The following is a 22,384-nucleotide window of genomic DNA, read 5'->3' on the forward strand; positions in this document are numbered from 1 at the left end:
TCAGACAACTTCTAAGTAAAGATGGTTTGTCGTTGTCCCATGTAGAATTTATGCATAAATTCAGAATTCCTATCACATCCAGGAAATGTGCTATAGGGTTTGCTGCCATTTCAAAAGGTGCTTTACATGTTTTGAAAACTCTATTGATGGTGCAGTACAATTAATAGACAGAAAGGATTATTGGTAATATGAATGATCTTCGTGATATACGCAATAATAAGAAATTTAGAAATATCACAGAAAACAGTTTACCATTCTTGGCAATTTTCACTTTAACAAAAAATGGACTGAGACAACTTTAATCATTTTATAAAGTAAGCATTATAACACTACCTTAGATAAGATGAAGAACAGAAAAACTGTGAAGACTGACTATTTTGAACTATATAAAATAGTCAAACTATGCCATTTTTCTTTTTATTGTGTGTTGTCAATAACTTCCTGCACTTTCTCCCTTTATTATTTATTGTTGTATTTTCTAGTGAATATCTCCCTGCACCTTCCTCCCTTGGTTATTATTGTATTTTGTAGCAGATAACTCCCTGTCACTTTCCTTGTGTTGTTGTATTCATATTTGTTTATACTATTTGTTAATGTATATCTTTCTCAATAAAAAAAAAAAATTCTGTCAGATGACACAGTTGTAGTTCAGACAGACAGTACCTATCAAAGATCCAGTGGCAACTTTTGTAGCAATAAGTACTCTGGTGCTTAAAGTTCCAATACTGCCAAACTTCAAATCTAGCTCTTCTTAAACTGGGTATATTATAAATGGCCTTCAAATTCCACATTAAATAGAATAAATACATCACTCCCTTTCAGCCTCAACATGCAATGAATATTCTGGCTGCTGTAGCCTACTGTATGTCACTCGGGTGGGTAGTGAGTAGCTTGGCAATGCTTGAGATGAAATATCATTCCTTGAAGTGTAACACGTAATGAATGAAGTCTGGAAAGTAATTCATTCATGCAAGTAGAAAGTTAAAGGTTATGGGATTTTTTCTTAAAATTTTTTTGGTGAAAATATATTTTTGGAATTAGTATACTAACTGTACAACTGTATAGCCATTGTACAGTTGCATGTGTGTTTGTAGGAGATTGTGGGCTATAGACGTCCAACATGAATTATGAAAAAACATTCGTGTTTTGGCAAATTTGCATGCCTTCAACAATATTGCCTATCACACTTTGTATTATTTGTATTATGCATGTCAGCCGTTTCACTTTGACACCAAATAAAGAATCAAGATAGCACAATGTTAAAAATTCTCGAGATAAAATTTTGGACGTGCACATGCAAAATATGAGCAAATGTAGTGAGACCTACATTTCTGTTAACATCTTAGCAGGATGAACGTGCATAAGCATCCCAAGAGCATAACAGAGAGATCAGGTATAAGGGCTTTGGAGAGGCTATGTATACATTAGTTCAATTATACTAGTTTAAAGACGTGACAATTTATACTTTGGGACGTGTTAGATACATTTAAACGTACATTAGTGCGTGACGCCAGAATGCAGACACTCGATTCCCCTCCACCCCAAAAAAAATCCCCCAGAGAAGTTGGTTCATTAGTAATGACGTTTGAAACATACAACGCGCAGAACACGCGGTGGGTATCAGCTGACCGGGACTTCCGCTACCAAGCCGCACAGGACGTGAAAACAGGGAAATTGGTCTTGGAGCTGGAGGATCTTGTTTATTTGCACCTCTTCTTGAAAGGGACCATTTCAGCTAGCTGCCTACCTATATTTTGCGATTTTATATGTTTTATGACCCCTTGGGTGCACACTGTAAAATATCTGGGATAACTCAAAGCGAAAATGAGAACAATTAGATTGTATCCCCGGCCCTTAGTGAATTTTATTGTTATCTGCGTCACTTTGTTGGTCAATAGCATGGCAGTTTTGGGAATTAACCGGAGACCGAATATAGTTCTGATCCTGACCGACGATTTGGACGTTTCCATCGGTGGCATGGTAAGTTTCCCATCAGTCGTATTTACAAGGTCATTTGTGGTTTTCTGTTTATTAAATATTATCAGTTAGCTACCCAACAGCTAGCTTGTATCTATCATAGCTAAACATTTCTTGCTGTGGTCAATTAAATTTAAGCTGACTATAGCAAAGAATACAACTTCTTTACGACTTGCTAGCAAGCTTTGTTACATCTGCAGGCTCGTTATCCAAACTAGAAAATATTTCCTTTTTTCTCTCGATGCTCCTCCTGGCTTGCCATCTGCTATGACTGTTTATCATTAATATCCTATTTATTGTGTAACCATCCGTTTTGATTTACCTGGGAAAAGGGTAGAGAATTATCAAAAATTATCTGTACGATACTGTGGGACGAAAACGAGCTAGCAATTGGCCAAAAAATTCAGGTTGTCTGTCATTAATCTACACGTCTCACGTTTTGCATTCCTGAAACAAAGTTATTCGTTTCATATGAGAGGCAAAGGACTGTATGAATCATGATCTGAAAAATCGTTTGAATCCTGTAGATGATTCATTAGTAATACCTCAATTATTTAAGTCCTCTGGCCCTGCACCTAGAGTGCGATGAGTGGGCCTAAGGTATGTACTTTGTGACAAATATCTGTGTTCGGTTTAATTGTGCCAACTTCTTCACCTAAAGCAGTTCTGTCCAGCGAGGAAATGTCTTCAGTTTGTATTTTAGAGCTGGTTGTACTGAAACACTGGAAAAGGATTCTATTGTACAGATGGGGCTTGCACATTCTGTTCTATAAAAGAAAGTTTTGTGTATGTGCAATATTCTGTCATATGTTATTCTATTTACTCTCAATTTGGGCTAATTTCTCTTTCTTACAGATTCCATTGAACAAGACAAAAAAACTTATTGGAGAAGCAGGTATATCATTCACAAATACAGTAAGTATTCCCTCTTTTGCTTTACATATTGTACAGGGTTCCATTGTATTTTTCCAACACAATTCTGTAGCTAAGGTTATGACTGCTGGTAGACCAATCCAAATTCATAAGCCATTTCGAATTGGTTGGCTTTTCAGAAAGAAGTAAAAGAAGTCAAAGACATTTTGTCACATGAGGTCGTGGCTGAGATGGGATGGGTGTACATGCACTTTAAAGAGCACTCAGGGGTTTATATTTGTGGAAAGGTCAGCGGGTCTTTCTGCAGGCCATACTGCAGTGAAATGGGATTGATCCAGCTCATCGATTATCATTACATTGCTGTACCTGTCCTTCTAATGGAAAGTTTTCAAGAGTGAGGTAAATAAGGTACTGTGTCTTACAGGAGGGAAGAAAATAGGGGCAGATTAGATTTGGGAGTGGTCCACTCAACTGGTCTGAGCAGATAATGGATCAGATGTTTGTCATGTTAATTTTTAGACCTGACAAGTGTTTTGTGGTTGTGAGAATAACCAGAAAACCAAACCTGCTGGATTGGAAAGGTTCCGGTAGGTTTGTTGCTCCAGAGCACCAGAAGACCAGTACTTTTGCATTACGTTTTGATGTATTGGCACTGAGTTAAGTCTTTTAAGTATCATTCAAGTAGACATATTGAGAAAGATAGGATTTTTCCTATCACTCCAACAACCAGAGAGAATATACTCTGTGAGAACCGATAACAGAACAAAGCCAGACATGACACACTAATGCCAACCCCTTCAGAGGGGCAAGGACCAAAATGCCAGGTGGCAGCAAAGAATGAAATAAGATCCAGAAAGGATTTGTCTGACTATCACAACCATTTCCATCTAGCCCAACACCAGTAAGTGCGCCCCTACTGAGTTGTTCAGGTAGAGTGCTGTTGTTTTTAAGTGACAATAATGTCTTTAGAAATTACACATCTTGATGTCCTTGCTAATATTAACTAAATGTGATACTCTATGATAACTGTAGTTCTATAATTTCTAACATGTGCTCAAGCCTCAACGTCTATTTTCTAGTAACTGTGAATGAGTGAGCAGGCAAGTAAGTGAGCTAGTTTGTCTCACAAAAACAAAGTGAATCCTAAAATGGAATCAAATCCCATGCACTCCTCTATGACTGCTCTCATATAATGTTTAGTGAACTGGCACAAACCAAAGAATGTGATGCAACAGATGACTACAGTTTGCTGCGCTCTTCTTCGTCCTGCAGTTTGTGGCCAGTCCCCTCTGCTGCCCCAGCCGTGCCAGCATCCTGACCGGAAAGTACCCCCACAACCACCATGTGATCAACAACACCCTGGAGGGCAACTGCAGCAGCCTGGCCTGGCAGAAGAGCCAGGAGGCCAGCACCTTCCCCGTCCTGCTGCAGCACCACGCGGGCTACCAGACATTCTTCGCTGGGAAGTACCTTAACGAGGTAGCGTCCTCCTTCTCACGCACCCTCTAATGCCAAGTGGGCCAAAATGTCTCCAGGTCATGGCGTCTATCCCAGATCTAATTTTGAGATCTGTGTCAGTAATCAAAGTCAGAATAAATGTCAAGGCCTGCTCTGTAAAAACAGCTCTACTTCCACTATTATTACCAGAAGCCATTAGTTGGATTTATGATGTCTGGCTGTGTTTTCTAGTAGTGTTGGTTCTGCATTATAAAATCTGAATGAAAAATATGCTGGTGTCACCATAGTAGTGCTGAGTGATTTGTGTTTTTTGAGATTGGTTTAATTTAGATTTAGCTTGGGAAAGTAATCACGGTTTTCAATAAAAAAAAAATTGAAATATGAATGTACCATGAAAGTATGGCAATTTTAATTTATTTTTGAATATATTTTTTAAATTGAAATGTTAAACACTGACTTTCAGTCTATTTAAAGGGCTCCAATGTTGTGGCTACATATTACAGCAAATCTCACATAAATTATTACTTTGGTCTTTAAATGTATATAAGGATTTCAGGTGTCTACATTTCATTTTGTATTTGTTGACTTTATAATTTATTTTATCATACGTTTGGCTCTGGAAGTACACATTTTCTCTGGAGGGCAGCCAGCCATCGTATTTGAATGTTACCAGCCTACTGTTATCAGTGTTCCTCACAAGAGTTAATTAGTAACATTGACAAAATCAGTAGACCAGTTTCAAGGCCAATATGACATTCTGCTGAGTAAAAACTACCAGTTTGTTAGAAGTGTTGTTATGGAATGTGTATGTATGTATATGTATTGCTGTTGACTGCAGTCGCACAGTACATATACCTTTTTGGTCCTGCTCTGCTTGTGTCTTGTGAATACTACCTTCCGTGTTTCCGAGCTGTCACATTACTTGCATGTCTTTAGGTGCAATGGATAGTGGTCATTGTAGTTACTGTGATACTTATTTCTGTACAAACTGTTGAGTAGCTGCCTTTTAATAACTACAACAAAAAAAACTAGCACACAGAGCTTGGAGAAATTAAGACAGTTCAAATAAAAGGACCCATGTTGATTGATTAATTATGTAAACACTGAAATGTCGGTTATTTGCTTACACCAAAACAAAAGGAACAATTTGGATAAAAAGTGAATTCACAGGGGAGACCATGTCTTCACTTCAGGAATATGATGTGCAGCATGATGTCACACAGTGCCATGACCTCACACCTGAGATTCTGCATAGAGTAATATATTCCAGTTCCATTTATGTCTATTCATATAAGGGTTGTTGCAAGCATTCTGGAGTATCGTGATGCCTTTGGAGAGATTAAGTGTAATTTCTGTCCCAGCAGAGATCTGTGGGTCAGACCTGGTGATTTTTTTTACTGAGCCTCAGTCCCCTGTGCCATGGCCTTATGGTCTGTCTCTCTGTCCCGTCTCTTTCAGTATGGAGCCACAGAGGCGGGGGGAGTGGAGCATGTCCCTCCCGGCTGGGACTACTGGTTTGCCCTGGTGAGAAAGCCCTCAGACATGTTACCGCATACAAAACTCAGCATTTTATTCTAGTACATTGTAAACCCTAACACTCAAAGTTGAAAAAGTGTCCCCAGAAAGATCACAAGTGTGTGATTAGAATGTTCTAAACTGAGCATTCTAATGCTGATGTAACGATCACTACTGGTAATTGAAAGCAGTGGAGTTCTAGAATATTCGCCTAGAATTCTGAAAAAAACGTTCCACAAAGCCTACCCCTCAGGGGGTTTTAAGCCGTTTTGTATTTGACATGGTTCAACGTTTTCTCATTTGTTTTAGTTTTATGGTACTGTTTACCGTTTTATTGTTTTTTGGAGATAATGTTTGTAGAAATGACTGTTTGGGAACGTTGATCCCAGGCACGATAAAACCATATTTTACCCAAACACATTTAAATCCAAGAGGAGATTGGTTTAGGCAAACATTTTGTGAGCAGTGAAAGAGTGAATTGGCTGGAACTTTCAACACCTCACAGATTTCCTCTTTAGAGTGTGAATTCCTGCAAATAGGTGAAACACTTTGGAGTGTGTATATAGAGCTGAAATAACTCCATATAAGAAACAGAACACCTAATTTGGCTCTTTTTGTATATATGCCTGAAGAAGCAGTGTACACCGTATGGAATAAAGAATGTGGCCTTGGGGAATGGTTGCTAGGGCTCCACTGCTGCCTGCCCTCCTTCACCCTTGGGAACAGATATGAGTCGCTGTGCCAAAGTCACGAGCAGGAGACTATTTAAAGAAACAAACTCCCAGCTCCTGAGATAAAGTGTTCTGCCAACTGGGCAGTCCTGACCATAGAGTTGTTTCTTCAGATCAAGAGTCCACAAGCATTGTTACGCACACAAACTCACGTAAACCCACATACAAAAACATCTAACAGCAGAATGATTTTCAATATAGGTGTACTTAATGTTGACCCTTTGAATTACATCTGGCTTCACAAAGAATTTTTAGACAAATCGGTTCATCATCATTGTCACGTTCTCATTGCTATTCGTGATGCATGTGACTTTACAGGAGAGGAACTCAAAGTACTACAACTACACCCTGTCCGTTAACGGGAAGGCCCAGAAGCATGGACAGAATTACAGCGAGGACTACCTGACAGACGTGCTGGTAAGGGCACAGGGCGGCTCCTATAAATCTGCTTTACACAGGCAGGGTTGCTGACAGGCCGTTTGGAAAATGATGGACTCCAGTGCTGCTGAGCGACAGAGGTCCCTTTAGGTCTTTGTGAAATGAAATGTTGTCTGTGTGCGCATGTAAACACGGTAGCGCTACAGCGGCGGCTTTCTTTCAGCTGTAGTGCTGAGTTGTCGCGTGCAAGGCCGAGTAACGATGGCCTCACGTCAGCGGATACAAGAATCCGACTTCAGTGCTTTTCGCCTCTGTGATGCTGTCAGCAGTTTCCACTCGTAATGTGAAAAGCCCAGCTGCTCACCTGCCTCTCTGCTTCAGGCGAACCGGTCTATAGACTTCCTGCAGTATAAGTCCAACTACAGGCCCTTCTTCATGATGATTTCCACGCCCGCCCCCCACGCCCCCTGGACCGCCGCCCCGCAGTACGAGGGCCGCTTCGCCGACATCAAAGCGCCCCGGAACCCCAACTTCAACGTGCACGGCAAGGTAGGGAGCCGGACCTGGAGGGATGTGAATTCATGAGGCCAACTGAAGAACAGTCAAAATACAGGGACAATACTTCATTAAAACCCTTGTTCTTTTTGGTTCTTCAAGGACAAACACTGGCTAATAAGACAAGCTAAGACACCCATGACAAACTCTTCAGTGCAGTTCCTGGACGACGCTTTTCGAAAACGGTACCAAAAAAGAAAAAACTTCCCCTTTGTTGCTTTTTGAGTATCTACATTTAGTTTTTGCACCTCTGATTTTAACTTAAGAGATGAAGAAAGGACATACATTTCATTTTAAGAACTTCCTGTTTGGGAAATGTAATCCTTTTATGACTTTGTGTGCTATTACCTCCACTCCACTAGATGGCGAACTCTGTTGTCTGTAGATGACCTGGTTGAAAAAGTGGTGAAGAACCTGGAGCTGCGGGGCGAGCTGGAGAACACCTACATAATCTTCACCTCTGATAATGGCTATCACACAGGTACCCGAGGCACTGGGCACAGCCACTTCTAGCTGGACAGTATCTGCTCAAGCTGTTTGATCTCATTTTCACCAAATGTTTCTTTATGGCAATCAAGTTGCACAGCCTCAGTCTTCCCCACACAGAGACTATGGAGGCCTGTGCATAAGTCTTCCCTGATGCTTTGATCACTGATGTTGGGCCTGCTCAGTTATAGATCCAGACCTGTCTGTGTGGAGCTGCAGGTTCCAGGAAACAGGAAGTTTAGTCCTACCACCTACACTCTCAGATGTCCTCAACCTGACTCTATTGGTCCTCTCTTTCCCCCAGGCCAGTTCTCCCTACCCCTGGACAAGCGGCAGCTCTATGAGTTTGACATCAGAGTGCCTCTGCTGGTCAGAGGACCAAACATCAGTTCCAACCAGACGAGCAAGGTCAGCTCCTGCCATCCCCCCAACACCCTGCATATCGCCACTCAGCAAAAAATCATTGTTATTAGTTATTAGTACAGTCATACAGCAAATAGGCTTGATGTACAAGCATCTTGCTTAGGATGTGTTGGCTTGAGGAGAAGAACCTGCATATTAATTAATCACACATTTTTAGTGGTATGTTTATATAGTTATGTGAACATTTATGTTACATAGTATTTATTATACAGTATAAACCCACATTTTTCCTGCTCTTTTGTACATAGTTCACTGTACTTTAAAGACTCCTTGAAAGAAAATCAAGCAATTCAATAAATGTTCACCAAAAAAATTTAAAAATTCTCACCAGATGCTTGTGACGAACGTGGACCTGGGTCCCACCATCCTGGACATCGCTGGCTTTGACGCCAACAAGACTCAGATGGACGGCATGTCCTTCCTGCCTCTCATGGTAAGACCTCTGGGGGGCAGGAGGGCAGTGACGCACGGCAGGGCCTGTGCTGACCGCAGAACTGGTTCAGTGATTTGTGATGAGCTGGGGAGTCTGTACAGAGTTACCACCCGAGACTGACGTATGTGTGCGGGGGGGTTTGTCTCTCTCTCAGACCGGTAAGAGCCAGAACGTGACGTGGAGGACGGACATGCTGGTGGAGTACGAGGGCGAGGGCCTCAACGTCTCTGACCCCTCCTGCCCTCTCCTGGGACCCGGAGTCTGGGTGAGCCTCCGCTCTCCTGCTGCACCTTCTCCGACTGAAACGCTGTGTGTCAGTGTCACTACAGCTAACACAAGGCGCCCGTGCTCGTTTGTCTTTTCGGTTAGGGGTGCTTCCTGGACTGCGTGTGCGAGGACGCCATCAACAACACCTACGCCTGCGTGCGGACACTCTCCTCCACTACCGACCTGCAGTACTGCGAGTTCGATGACAACGAGGTAAAATTAGCACGTTACCACAATGTATATGGAATGAAATTGTATTATTTCTGTGTGTTTAATCTTTGTAGATGTTTTGCTATTGAAAAAAAACTCCTTGTGAGTTTGAATACCTCCTGAAAACACCTCTTCTCTGTTCCTTACCTGCCCAGGTGTTTGTGGAGGTATACAACCTGACGGCAGACCCCTTCCAGCTGACCAACATAGCCAAGACCATTGACCAGGAGGTTTTGGAGAAGATGAACCACAGGTTGATGATGCTGCAGTCCTGCTCTGGACCTTCCTGTCGCACACCAGGGGTCTATGATTCACGGTCAGTTGGACCAGTAAATTCATTTTTAAACGGTCCAGTTTGAAAAGCTGCAGCATTCTGTTGCAGTTAGGAAACAAGGTCTACGGTTGCAAGCAAGTGGGAGAAATAGAACCAGTTATCTAACTGGGTAATAATGTGTAAAAAAGGTTTGCTGGATAAGGCCTTCTGCTAAGTGTGGTTCTTTCTAAGCCCTGGACCCACTTAATGAGGGACCTTTCTCTGACTCTACCCACTTATGTTTTTACATATGTCAAAACCATATATTTTAGACAGTGCACATAACTAATGCTGTGTTTTGCTAGACTGGAGTGAGTGGTTATGTAGCGCGTGTAATATGTAGAAGGCTATGTATGTTTTTTTAAAAACTGCTGAGCTGACAGCAACTGGTAGATAATCACTTGGTTGACCCTCCGCCCCCACCTTCTCTCTCTCTCTGCACTGCAGGTATAAATTTGACCCCCGCATGATGTTCAACAGCCGGGGTCCCCGAATCAGCAGACTGAGACAGACGCTGAAGTAAGGCGAGGGGTGGGGGGGCCCAGCAAGCCTGTCCCATCCACGCCTCGTTTCCAGAGAAACCCCTTGCCAACATCCCACCCCTGTCACTGTCACCACGCCCTGCGGTGGAGGTGGGTGGAGCCTATCACTGGGGTGGAGGGGTTTCAGACGGAGACGAGGCCAGCCAATCACTACAGCCACTTTCATTTTTTTAAAACATGGTTGCCTTTACGTGTGACAGATACTCTCTTTTGGCCTGCAAAAAAGGAGTAAGCAGCAGCAGCAACAACTGTCCAAAAAAACACAAGCGGTGTGCGTGTGTAATCTAGGTGTAGTTTACTGTCCAGTCTAAATGTTCTTCACTTTAATTCAGAAATAACAGAATTTGTTGTTTCTTTTGTAAAAGGTCGAATTGATGATTTGTCTTCATCTGCCTTTTTATAGACTTGTTAAATGTTGACAGTTTTGTGAGTTAGTTTAGTTCACTGCTTAGTTACACAAAGAAAAATCATCTTTATCAAAGTGCAATCGAAATTTAAGTTACTAATAATATTTCATGGTTTACCACCACAAATGCACATAGTATTATTTTTAGAGATGAATGATCGCAGCAGATTTGGGCCTTTTTTCTGGCTGAAGCATGTTTTTATATGTTGAGATTGAGCAGTTCCCATTGTGGGGAAATGTCTGGTACGTCGGTTCTTTCCAAAGCAGTCTTTTGTGAACCCAAAATGACTTTATGCCTTTTTACAGCTATTTATATTACACCTTTTTAGGTGAAAGTGACTGAGTTAATTACACTAAAATTTCTCCGTAAAATAGTTTAATTTCAGTGGTAATCGTGTGATGCCCTTTGACATATCTCCACAGAAAGTGCTGGAATAAGTGCCTGTGTTGGATTGCACGTCCAAGGCCCAGAAATTGCAGATAGTATTTAGACTTGCAACACTGCAGGATCCGTGTGAGAGGGAAGCAATACAAACATAGTAATACTGGAATATGGTTAACAATAAGATTAACAAGACAGAGGCTGCAGCTTAAATCATAGCAAACATATTTTAGCCTGCGAGATGCAAACAATGTTGTATTTTCATTTCTGTAAATCAGGATATCTGACAGAACCTATTGTATGGGTCACAGTTGAGTGGGGAAATTTGCGCTGCTCTGCAGGTGAAGGTATGTTCTGTGATTTGGCCACGAGTGTGAATACACACAACAGGCCTCTATGGCAAGGTGTGATAAACACACCTTACATTTCAGCTAATGGTTTAAATGACTTTCAAAGACATTATCTGATCAAAGGTTGAATGTTACCAAAATGAGATTATAAAATGATTTATCCTTCATAAAACAATTCTCATTCATAAAAGCATGAAGCCACCTTTTGATGGTTTTATCAATCTATGTATTATTTTTTCACCGCATAATGAAACAGACTATTTTCGTATGAACTGTGAAAGGGAACTGGTGGGGAGCCATGTGCTGCTCTGAGCAAAAGGGAGAGGTGTGATCTCAGCTATGCCTAACTTGGACTGACTTATTTGTACAGAGAAACACACACCCTGTCAACAGCATTGTAGACCCATGCTAACATACTCCGTTTTCTAAGTGCAAGGGAAATCGCTCTCATGTTTTACTACTACACGAACTGTGAATTTCAAATGCAGATGATAAATGCTGAGTAGCACCTTTGAATGTGAATCAACGCAATATGTTTATGGGAAATTCTAAGTAGTTGCTTGTTAACTGCCATACATCATCAGTTACTGACATTATATTGTATCATTTTGCTGCCTGGCTACTTGTGTAACGCATACTGAGCATTTCACTCATTCGCACTGGCTTTGAGCTGATTTAAACCACTGGGTTGTGCTGGAGGGAGGGTGACCATTCATAAAAACATTTTCGTGTAGGAGTGCTGATCTAGGATCAGTTTTGCCTTTTGGCTCATAATGGATATATATATATATATGTACAAGGGAGGAAACTTGGTCCAAGATCAGAACTCCTACTCTTATTAGACATTATGAATACAAACAGCATAGACTTGTATGTCATTCAAGAGAGAACTGTCTCCAGTTCAGCACGCCATGCCTCTTCAGTAATGAGGAGCAGAAGGTTCTGAGATTGGCAGTTTATTTTCAAACACGGCTTTTGCCACCCTGATTGGTTCTTTCTATGTTAACCTGAGATTCCAGAATAGAGTGCAGTCAGGGTTAAAGTTGAGAGGGGTTACAGGTACTGAGAATATCTATGGTGAATCAGAATTAGTTTTGTGCGTGCATGTAAAGGGCATTACGTTCACCGTTTTCTCCTTTACCTCAGACGGTCAGACCGAATCCAAGCTGAACGATTGGACAAAGCACCTTTCAATTGATAGTACCTTTATTTTGCACATTTCCTTTTAAGCAATATTGTTTTTGTTTGAGGGAAATGTACTTTACTGGTTTGCTTGTTTGTTCAATAAAGACATTTTGAAGATCCCTGATTGTTCTGGCTGTGTTGCATGTTTAGTGTGTAGCTGTGCAGCTGTAGGTGTGTAGCTGTGCAGCCTAGGTGTTCCAACAAGACAACTTCATGAATGTGTACTAATGTTGCCTGTAACTGATCCAAACTGGACCATTTTTTATGTATTTAGGAGATGTACCCATTTTGCTCCACATTGTTGCTTCCATTTTTCAATTAATGGGTACCACCTCATGCAATGTAATTATGCTTTATTCAAATGCAAACCATTACCACAGGTAATTGTGACCACAGCGTAATTACATCACAACATTTCTACAGTGTTATTAGGTAAACTATTGGGGGAAAAGATTCAAATTAGTTGCTGTTGCAAATGAACAGTGTACGTGTTTAAACCTTTGCTGGGATCTCTTGTCATGTGTGTAGGTCCCTACGGGTGGTCCCAAACTCACAGTCCATTTAATTAGATTTCCTGCAGTCCAATGACCCAATGAAAAAATTCAAAACTTAACCTGCTGGGCTTCAATTGAGACCACACTTGATGTTGGCAGCAGGTATGATGATGACTAGTGGTGTTTATGTAGCACCTTTCTTGGAGCTCTCTATACTGATGCTGGAGAGGGAGGAAGGCTGAGAAAATCAGCAATCATGTGTAGCACCACCCCCTCCCTCCCTGCAGTGGCCACTTATATCCTCACACATAGGATGAGGGAGAGGGCACAGGTTATTTGGCTAATTAAAGTGGGGGATGATTAGATGGCCAGTTCAGGAACTGCTGCCAGGAAACTGCAAAACCCTGCGCAGTTGATTAATGGCTAAAGTACTGTGCAAATTAACTCCTGATGTCTGCAAAAATTCCCCACCAGCGAGCAGAAGTATCTGACTTAGGCTGAGCTGTAATTTGCTCTTCAGCTTCCTCAGACTTTGTGTTGTGTGCAATACAGCATGCACGCACTGTCCAGGCCCTTGGCCCCTCGGCATCAACCCCCACCTCCCCCGGTGCCTACCGCCGCCCTCCGAGAGCCAGTGTTATCTGGCCTCCTCCAGGACGGGCAGGAAGGGCAGTTCGGTGTTCCCCAGGTAGACTCGGCCCCCGTGCTGGAAGACGTCGCTGACGGCCCACGTCAGGCTGCCGTTGGGGTCGTGCAGGCTGTCCAGCACCTCCCCGTTCGGGCCCAGCTCCAGAACCAGGCCGTATCTGGGCAGCAGTATGCTGTACCAGCTCAGTGGGACCACCTGGAACACAGGAAACCGACTGTTAGCGTCTGTTAGCTTGGAAAATTACTGTTGTATGAACAATGTAGTCTAACAGTCTATATGAGTATGTGCCCAGTAGAATATGTATAGCATCGGAAAAAGAAAAAGGTTAAAAATTTAATTGTAGCTGTAAAGATATTTCTGTGTAGCAGCAACTTTGGAATTTATTGCGGAAATATTGCTTCAGTATTAATAGTTCCTGCTGTGAGGTGGAACAAATTGAAATGAAAACTTGTGAACTGTATAAAGGCTTGTACACCAGGGGCAACTGGATGCCTTGCAGAATGTGCACTTATTTGTGTAATGTGCACCTTTGCTTCTGGGCTTGGCGCTGCCCTGTAGTTAGTGAACAGAGCCCTCATTTAGGGAGGACCTCTTTGTGTTCCCTGGCTCCAAGCAAGAAAATAAACCCGCAGAAAGAGCTCCTCAGACCCTCCGGAAACACAGATGCCCCGCCTCGTCCCTGACATATGGAATTACACGCTGCGTCATCCTGGAGCTGGGAAGGAGGAGCTTGTTGCCGGCCCCTTCATGTGGGCCCCATAGCTGAGCGAGCTGAGGTCAGAGGTCACAGGGACACTGCTGCACGCACCGTCAATAAGAGTCCAGGGTGAGAATCACACGCATGGAGTAGCTTTAGTGTCATTATGTAAAAATACTGTGTAAGTGTATGCTGTAAGTTGAGTCTACCAAAGGGCAAAATGGTTATGATGATGATGTTAATGATGGTACATATATATAGGTATTTTGTCTATATGTATTTATTTGTTTCTTTCAGAACAACAGTATTGAAATTAATTAAGCACTGTATTAAATGAAATTTTAAAACCCATTACTAAGTTGAAAATAAATATATAAATACCTTGGTCATGAAGCGCTTTATGACTGGGTAGGGCCCAATTAGGTCCAAGAAGGGGGGCAGTAGCCGGCCAGGAAATCGGATGGTGGTGATGCCCACGAGGAACGTGCCACGGTCACTGGCCCGGATGTTGTCAGGGTAACCGGGCATGTTGTTCAAGAGAACCTCCTTGGTGCCAGCCTTGGGCCCTTTCAACCAATACCTACAGCAGCAGGTGCAAAAACACAGGCGTACATGACATTATACAAAGTCAACAGGATTAGAATCATTATCTGTTCATAACAGTAAGGAACTTAATATATTGCATTAATACCTAACAGGTGTTATCATCTTGGAAGAGATAGATTTACACTTGCCATACACAGGACAGTCAACAGATGGTGAGCATATGCTCAAACAAACATCTGTCCCTTTTTCTTTGCTTTTTTCCAATTTATTTGGAAGATTTATCAATTAAAGGCTGTGGGGAACTAAAGGTTCGAGTGACATCATTGTCTGGAGGAGTGGAGCTGAAAGTGAGATGTGTGTGGATATGAAGTCCGAAATGCACATCATGTGGAGTACAGGGTTCAAATTCCCCACGGTCCCTTAACCTAGACCCCCCGTGCTGAATTTACCGGAGTATTCGGCCAATGCTGGTCTCGGCCATCAGCAGGAAGTCCTCTTCGGGTGAGAAAGCGATACCGTTGGGCATGTAGAGGGAGTCTAGAAGCGTCTTTACAAGTCCTGTCTCTGGGTCGTAAGTCAGGAGACGCCCCAGGTGGTTGGTCTCAATCACCTGCAAGAGTCCAGGATTTATTACCTTAAGGAGAAATCTTTGCCCAAAGTTGTATTCCCACATATAACTTCTGTTTCATTATTCTTATGCAAACCTTTTTTCTAATTTAGTGTGTGTGCGTGTGTATGTGGTGGTCTTCAGATAATTTCAAATTGAAGGCCTCTGGAGAGATTTAGGCTAAGACTCATGGAAAAGTGGAGGACATAGTGATCAACAGGGGCACACTGTTGCTAAGCAATATTCAGCAAAAACCATGAACGTAAGCTGTGCTCGCCCCGGCTCTCTCACCTCATAGCGGACGTGCCTCCTGCCCCACCTGCTGCTGGAGTCGGTGAAGAACACCGTGCCGTTCCCAGAGATTTCCAGACCGTTCAGGAAGCCAAACGGGATCCCGTCGGCACCTGGTTCCATGCAACAATTCCTCAGCCAGTAATTACGGGTAAATAACTTCAGGTAGCATTGTGAACGCAAGAATAATAAGTGACCTCTGAAGGACCTCTGGTCTGAATATGCTTTGGCTAAGATAAGTAGCGACACACTTGTGATGCTGCAGATTCTCAAGTGTGTGTGTGTATGTGTGTGTTTGTGGGTGTTGGAGGGTGTGGGCTGTGCAGATCTGCATACCTTCCTTGCTGGACAGCAGCAGGGTCTTCTCCCCGCTCTGTGGGTTGACCCGGAACAAACCCAGGTAAGAGTCTGCCACAATGAGCTGTCCCTCGCTGTCCAGTCTTAACCCGTGAGGACGGCCACACACTGGCTCGTAGTCTGTACTGGTCCCTACAAGCACATGACTAATGCTCAATGTTTACAGCACACTGCCAAACTCATAACCCTGTGAAAAACAGGATGAACATAGCATTAGTGGGACTGTGGAGTAGCTCATCCTGAGTATTCATTCTCTCCACTGCAGGGACACCGTCCATGATCACATGTCCAATCCTGACTGCACTGGGGAGGGCGGGGCTTCAGTAGGCAGGGTGACCTCATCTCATTGCACAAAATAAACTTTCTCACCAGTTGCACAAGACGCAGAGGCTGCTTCACAAGATTGAGTTTCTGAGGAGTATGCCTGCTTACCTGGGCTCTCCTGAATTAATAGAGGATGTTGCAGTGATGGGATAGACTAACCTATTCAATACCTATTTCAGAACTAGGGGGAAAAATGTGGATAAATAATGGTTAAAAAAGATCATGATAAAGAGCACATGACCCAAATACTGAGGCTGACTGAGCACTTTCTGACATAAGCATGCATAATTCAGGCGGAAGAGTGCTGACTGAAGATTTATTATAAAACCCGCTGCTCTTTAATCTCCGTGTTAAGAAGCAGGAGTGTGGCTTCAGTTCTAATAAAGGCACCAGTGTTCCTTTGAAATGCCATCCCTTTTAAAAGCACCACACTATTCACTGAGGAACCATGGATAATGTGCACTGGCAGCAGGGTAAAAAAAGACTGAATGGATGAATGCATGTGTCCAGTACTGATTACAAGTAAAATGATTAGCCAAGATGAGCTAAATTAGCCCTTTTGTCATTTAAACTTATGTTTTATGTAGTCTATCCCTGGACTGCAGCAACACTATCTTCCATTGAAAACCAAAGAGCAGTTGCTTATTCCCCAATGCTAGTAGTGTCTGTAATAACAGACTGAACTATAAACACAGATAGCTAAAAAAGGAAATAGAATTAAACTACTATCTGAGCCAAGGGATTATAACTATAGTATATCCTGAAATGATTACTATACCACCTTACTTAGAATATCTTTGATTCAGTATGTTTCAATACTTTCAACATTCAAAGCATTTTTATTTAACATGCAATCACACAAGTGAAAGCCAAAAATAGCTGTTTTAAACGGTGCATAAAATATACACTAGCTCAACTCAAATAAATAATAAAATAAATAAATGGATATTCAAAATGTTCACTCATTCATTCTTCATCATCTTCACACTATTATCATCACAATCACTGTAATCATGCTTCTTTTACACCCTATACGGGCACCCATCCTTTCCATTCAATTCCTTCTTTTCTATTTTTAATTTTAATTTAATTTTCACAATCTATTCTATTCTTTACACTTTTTTTCTCCACTGACCGCATTCTGGGATGTTCTGCCCCATCTGTGTGATGAAGTGCAGCTGATCCTGATGGATCCTCCACAGCTTGCCATCCACTGTGCCGGTGTATACATTCCCTGTGGAGGGAAAGGGGATGTGGGATGTGGGATGTGAGATGTGCAGCTCACGTTAAGGAAAGAGCACATACTGACAGATAAAGCCAGCACTCTGCCGAAGCTCAATGAGCAGCTGCTCATAGCTGCTCACATCCTCACGGTCCTAATGTTCCAGGAACGTACCGGAAAAAATGACAGGAGGTTACGGCCTGCCACAGGCTGGTGATTTTGAGATGCGGCCAAAAGTACAAAACATCCAGAGAAAACTTCCGAAAACTATGGTGAATGTCAGATGAATGAGGGGATTCTAATCCCGCTTAAGCAAAAAATCTCATTAAGAGAATTTAATTAAGCATATCGGGGAACCAAGTACGTCAAGGCATCAGCACAGATATAGGACCATGTCTAGAATGTTTGCATAATGTCTAATGATTAAGTCAAATGTGTGAATACAGCTGTATGAAAATGATGTGTGAAATAATTAATTTGGCAACCATGAACCATGTAGTTTATGAACTAAGAATTTAACAGACATCTAGAAAACACAAACGTACCAAACTTGAGCCCAAAATAGCAAGGCAGTGAAAAGTGAAAATCACGTTTGGTATGGACAGTGAGCAGGTCTGTATGTGGCCATCAAGGAACCAAGAGCCAAGATGAAGCTATTAGGAAGCTACACATTTCACACATTTCCAGTCCATGCCTAAGACCATATGTAACATTAGTGATGTTTGTGACAGTACTGACTGTGGCCATGGGCCTCAGGGCCCTCAGACACACATATAACTCACCCTCTTCATCAGCAGTAAAAGATTCAGGCCCCTTTAGCTGTCCAGAGAAGAGCCTGCGACCCTGCTGAAGCCTGTTGTTCACCTTCAAGGGGCCCTCAAGGGCTGGTGGGGGCCCCTCAAATCTGCAGGAGACAGAACCCAAAACAAAGCAATGAGTAAATTAATATTTCCTCATCATACTGGCAGGACTGGGGTCAACTTTTACATCCAATCCAATCAGGAAATGAACTGAAACTCCACTAATAAACTGAAAAATACATATAATGTTCTTTGAGGATTTTGTAATTAATTGAAATCCAGTTAATTTCCAGGACTGAATTAATTTAAAATGGAACTGACCCCAATCATACATACTGGGTAATCCTATTTAACTAAGCTCTCTCAGAAAGAGCTTCACATTTAATTTCTATTCATAACAGATACTCATTAAAAAGACTGAACTTCTGGTCACCTATGAATATACTGTAAGTTTTCAAGAGTTCACGTAAGTATAAAACATTACCATGTATTATATGGAGACATCTTACTGAATTGCTGTCACTGGTGAATTTGCAAAGTTTAATCTGACAGGTAAAAACCAAGAAAAAAAAAATACAAGTTTGACCAAAAGTACATGGAGAAGGCCAGTGAGAAAAAAAGAGAAAAGAAACAGAAGAAAAGGTACAGGTGACTGGTCAATCTAGATCTGAAGGGTTCTACAAGTGAACACTGAACAAAGACGAGGAATTCACTGCGTTAGCTGGACTCACATGAATGGCTCAGGGTCAATAGGAGAGGGCATGAGGTACAATCCCACAAGCACAGCAACAACCGCAACGAATAGAGCGCACCGCCGTATCCTGAGAGGACAGACATCATGGTTAAACCACACACAACAGAAACAAACCATCAAACCAATCCAAAACCCATCTGCACCGGCACCGCTGAGCTTCCAGCCAATGACTGATGAGGCAGCAAGGAGGGAAGAAACACCTGCATCTGAACCCAGCAGTATCTAAATTCTGCACAAACCTGCCACTATCTTCCCTCTGACCCCAGGGAGATAGTGACCCAAAAGGAGTTATCTCTGTTCTGTTACCCTTGCTGTCACAGTATTGTGCACACTTCTGGGTACTTCACCTTAAGGTATGGGGGTCTCTCCATCAAAATTCAACCAGGATTTAGGGGCTTTACAGGCTTCCAGTTTACCTCATGCTTCCTTCAGGAAGTCTTTGTGTATTAAAATTAATACAACAGAATTTTAGACATGGTGCCATGCATAGTTTAACAGATACAGGGGTAAAGATTGGTCCTCAAAAGGGGTTTGAAATTGATGCCAGTTTGGGGGGTTAACAATTTATCTGATTGTATGCTAGGATATGAATGAAATTAAAAATCGGAGTTATTTTATAGTGACTATACAGAACACAGAGAACAAAAATTGTGTTCAGTTTTGTCCCAAATAGGAATGTAGAGCAAATGAAAATTAATTCAACAAAAATCTTTAAGAATGAATGGTCATTTGTGGGCATAATCATACACTCATGACACATTCACAAATAAAACATGACATAATGTTGATATGTTCACCAGGTCATCATCCTTATGAAATTCCTTCATGGCTAAAATCTATTTATTCAAAATTATAATTATGAACCATATCTTGATGCAATACACTCTTTGAACACAGACAAGGGGGGTGACATTTCACAACTATAAACCATAGAAAATATAATCTTGCACATTGAGGTTCTGTTACATCCCCAAAACAAATACATATTAAAAAGCTTTGTTTTTTTTTAAAACATGACAGTAGTTTGCAACACAGTGGTTTTTCTGTTGGAACACTGAACAAGAACAGCAAACTCTGGTGGCCATTACATTTAAGTAGACACTACAGTGCAAAACTTAATTTATGATTTTAACATGCAGGTGTTATACAAGGGTGATATTCATTTCCACAAATTAACTGTGTACACATGAAAGAATGAGACTATAAAATATGCCCACATGTGATTTTCTTCTGTTGAAGATGTATCACCAGTTTACATTATAACCATCTGACTTGCTTTTAAGGTATGAATAACATATTTTAGTTTCTCTTGTAAGCTTACAAAAATAATGAGAATAGCTGCTGTTTTAGTCTTTGCAGGTAAGGAATATGTATATGAAAAATGAATAGCTTCTGAGGACCAGGCTCGACAGCCAAGTCCATTTCCCATGGAATGACTTGTGGGTGGAAAAGTGCAAATAAGGACAACTAAACTGTTTCAGATGTGAAATGTAATGGTGAAAAACTTTATCTCATCAGGCCCAGCAAAGGATAGCTAAGATTGTATAAAGATATTTTTATAGGGATAGACAAGCTTGACTACTATAGATATTGCAAATTAAGCACGGTCACATTAATAAAGGTACATACCGTAGGTGGGAATTAGTTTACATTTCTGTTTAAAAAAACTACACGCCTGTCAAGTTACTGCAAGACAAGCCCATCCCATATCATCCCAGGAGCCGAAAGACCACAGTTTTTCATTTTCATTTGCGTGTTGTGATGAGTTTATATTGGTGCACTACACAGACTGCAGGTGCACCCTGCATGGGCCCATAAGCCAACAGTGATGAAAGGTACAATTTGCTGTTTCTAAACTGGAAAGAGAAAAGGTAAGAAAAAACCTAATTTCATCTAGGGGCAATAAGCATAACATACACACTCCTTACGTCACTCTGGAAAAAGGTCACAATCTAAACCATGGAGAGATACGTTTTGAAAAACGTTTTTGCACAAACTGACTTTATTCAGGAAAGGTCTTCAGCAGACGTGGTGGCTAATTTCCACTGGGCGGATCTATGAGGTGTAGAATTTCAGTGCTTTCAGATTCCAGAGATCCTCGCCCCCCTCACGGTGAACACTGGCATAACAGTCCATGGGACAGGGCCGAGGAGGAGGAGCGCGGAACCACGTTGTCTAATTCCCTAACGACACCTCTTACAAAACTCATTTTATGTAAGAATTGTATTTACAATTAAGCAACATTACATTCCACTTACACTCCACGTTGCGTGACTTATGGTTCACACTAGGAGTCGATAACGTGTACTCAATAGTAAGTGTAAAGCATCAACGTGCAAATCGTAAGGAATAGCGCAACGTTTTCCTGTAACTAGGAGTGCAATCGCTAAAAATCATGAATGAAAATGACAAACTAATCCGTGACGTGTTGAGTATTTTAGGCATAGAAAACAGGTCTAATAAGTAGATCAGTAAATACTAGTTCTAATAGCCTACGAAGTGCAAAAGTAATAGCCAAATGATCCATAGTGCTTATTTTAAATACATCAAATACAACTAAACACAGTGCGGTTTACTCTTAATAAAATTCATGAACTAAATTTAACAGCTGCTTTTCAATGATACCAGGTTCAAAATCACGAAAATTTCTAAACGTGGAAACAGCTTACATTTCTGATTATATTCCATAAACTGTTCGCAACTGCAACAGCCGAAAGAAATCCATGTGTAAATACAGCCTACTTACATAATTCGTTCTGCAAAACGCCCTTGCCTGGGGTACTTAATCCAGTGCGTGCTTTTCTCTGCGATAGCCCAACACTTCTGATAGGAGAGTCACAAAATCGCTGAGAAACTCGTGGAGAATTTGAACTCTGCACCTCCGCCGTATGAGAGGGAGGGAATGCCAAATGTTATGAGCAAATCTGACCATGCCATTTGTCTCCCGGCGCAATGTTGTGGATTGGCAATTTCTCGCTAGGAAAGAACTGGACTCGACTCCTCTGCGGGTAAGTGACAGTTAAATTGGGTTCAACCAGGGGACACAGGGCTTAGGCTGTATCAAACGGATGAACGTGGAGACTTGGGTGGTTGCAAAAGAATGCCGAAAGGCTCACCCAGATCGTCAGACTTCAAAATGTAGATTGAATGAGTCTTTTG

At 41.8% G+C, this 22,384-nt stretch overlaps 2 protein-coding genes across 2 annotated transcripts; one reads left to right on the top strand and one right to left on the bottom strand.

Annotated features, from left to right (window-relative positions):
- The first annotated feature begins 1,622 nt into the window (after nucleotides 1-1,622).
- Nucleotides 1,623-12,603, top strand: gnsa (glucosamine (N-acetyl)-6-sulfatase a). Its single transcript, XM_035426533.1, has 14 exons — nucleotides 1,623-1,980; nucleotides 2,833-2,892; nucleotides 4,123-4,329; nucleotides 5,767-5,832; nucleotides 6,873-6,971; nucleotides 7,314-7,481; nucleotides 7,590-7,672; nucleotides 7,850-7,968; nucleotides 8,278-8,381; nucleotides 8,728-8,829; nucleotides 8,984-9,094; nucleotides 9,199-9,309; nucleotides 9,462-9,622; nucleotides 10,067-12,603. Exons 1-14 carry the CDS (start codon nucleotides 1,825-1,827, stop codon nucleotides 10,140-10,142), a joined length of 1,623 nt encoding a protein of 540 aa, XP_035282424.1. The 5' UTR covers nucleotides 1,623-1,824; the 3' UTR covers nucleotides 10,143-12,603.
- Nucleotides 12,604-12,820: 217 nt separating this feature from the next.
- Nucleotides 12,821-22,293, bottom strand: zgc:194209 (uncharacterized protein LOC570908 homolog). Its single transcript, XM_035426534.1, has 9 exons — nucleotides 21,972-22,293; nucleotides 19,203-19,292; nucleotides 18,454-18,575; nucleotides 17,585-17,683; nucleotides 16,105-16,257; nucleotides 15,769-15,881; nucleotides 15,320-15,480; nucleotides 14,706-14,904; nucleotides 12,821-13,822 (listed from the first exon to the last, which is right to left on the bottom strand). Coding segments are annotated over exons 1-9 (1,146 nt in total). The 5' UTR covers nucleotides 21,974-22,293; the 3' UTR covers nucleotides 12,821-13,615.
- Nucleotides 22,294-22,384: the final 91 nt, after the last annotated feature.

This window comes from Anguilla anguilla, chromosome 7 (genome assembly GCF_013347855.1).
Source record: "Anguilla anguilla isolate fAngAng1 chromosome 7, fAngAng1.pri, whole genome shotgun sequence".
NCBI classification, from domain to species: Eukaryota; Metazoa; Chordata; class Actinopteri; order Anguilliformes; family Anguillidae; genus Anguilla; species Anguilla anguilla.

Coding starts and splice junctions, on each gene's coding strand:
- gnsa (XM_035426533.1), top strand. CDS start 1,825: ATGAGAACAATTAGATTGTATCCCCGGCCCTTAGTGAATTTTATTGTT. Junction 2,893..4,122: donor GTATATCATTCACAAATACA/GTAAGTATTCCC, acceptor TTCGTCCTGCAG/TTTGTGGCCAGTCCCCTCTG. Junction 9,310..9,461: donor GCGAGTTCGATGACAACGAG/GTAAAATTAGCA, acceptor TTACCTGCCCAG/GTGTTTGTGGAGGTATACAA.
- zgc:194209 (XM_035426534.1), bottom strand. Junction 18,576..19,202: donor ATTGACCCTGAGCCATTCAT/GTGAGTCCAGCT, acceptor TGTCTCCTGCAG/ATTTGAGGGGCCCCCACCAG. Junction 13,823..14,705: donor TAAAGCGCTTCATGACCAAG/GTATTTATATAT, acceptor CCTGTGTTCCAG/GTGGTCCCACTGAGCTGGTA.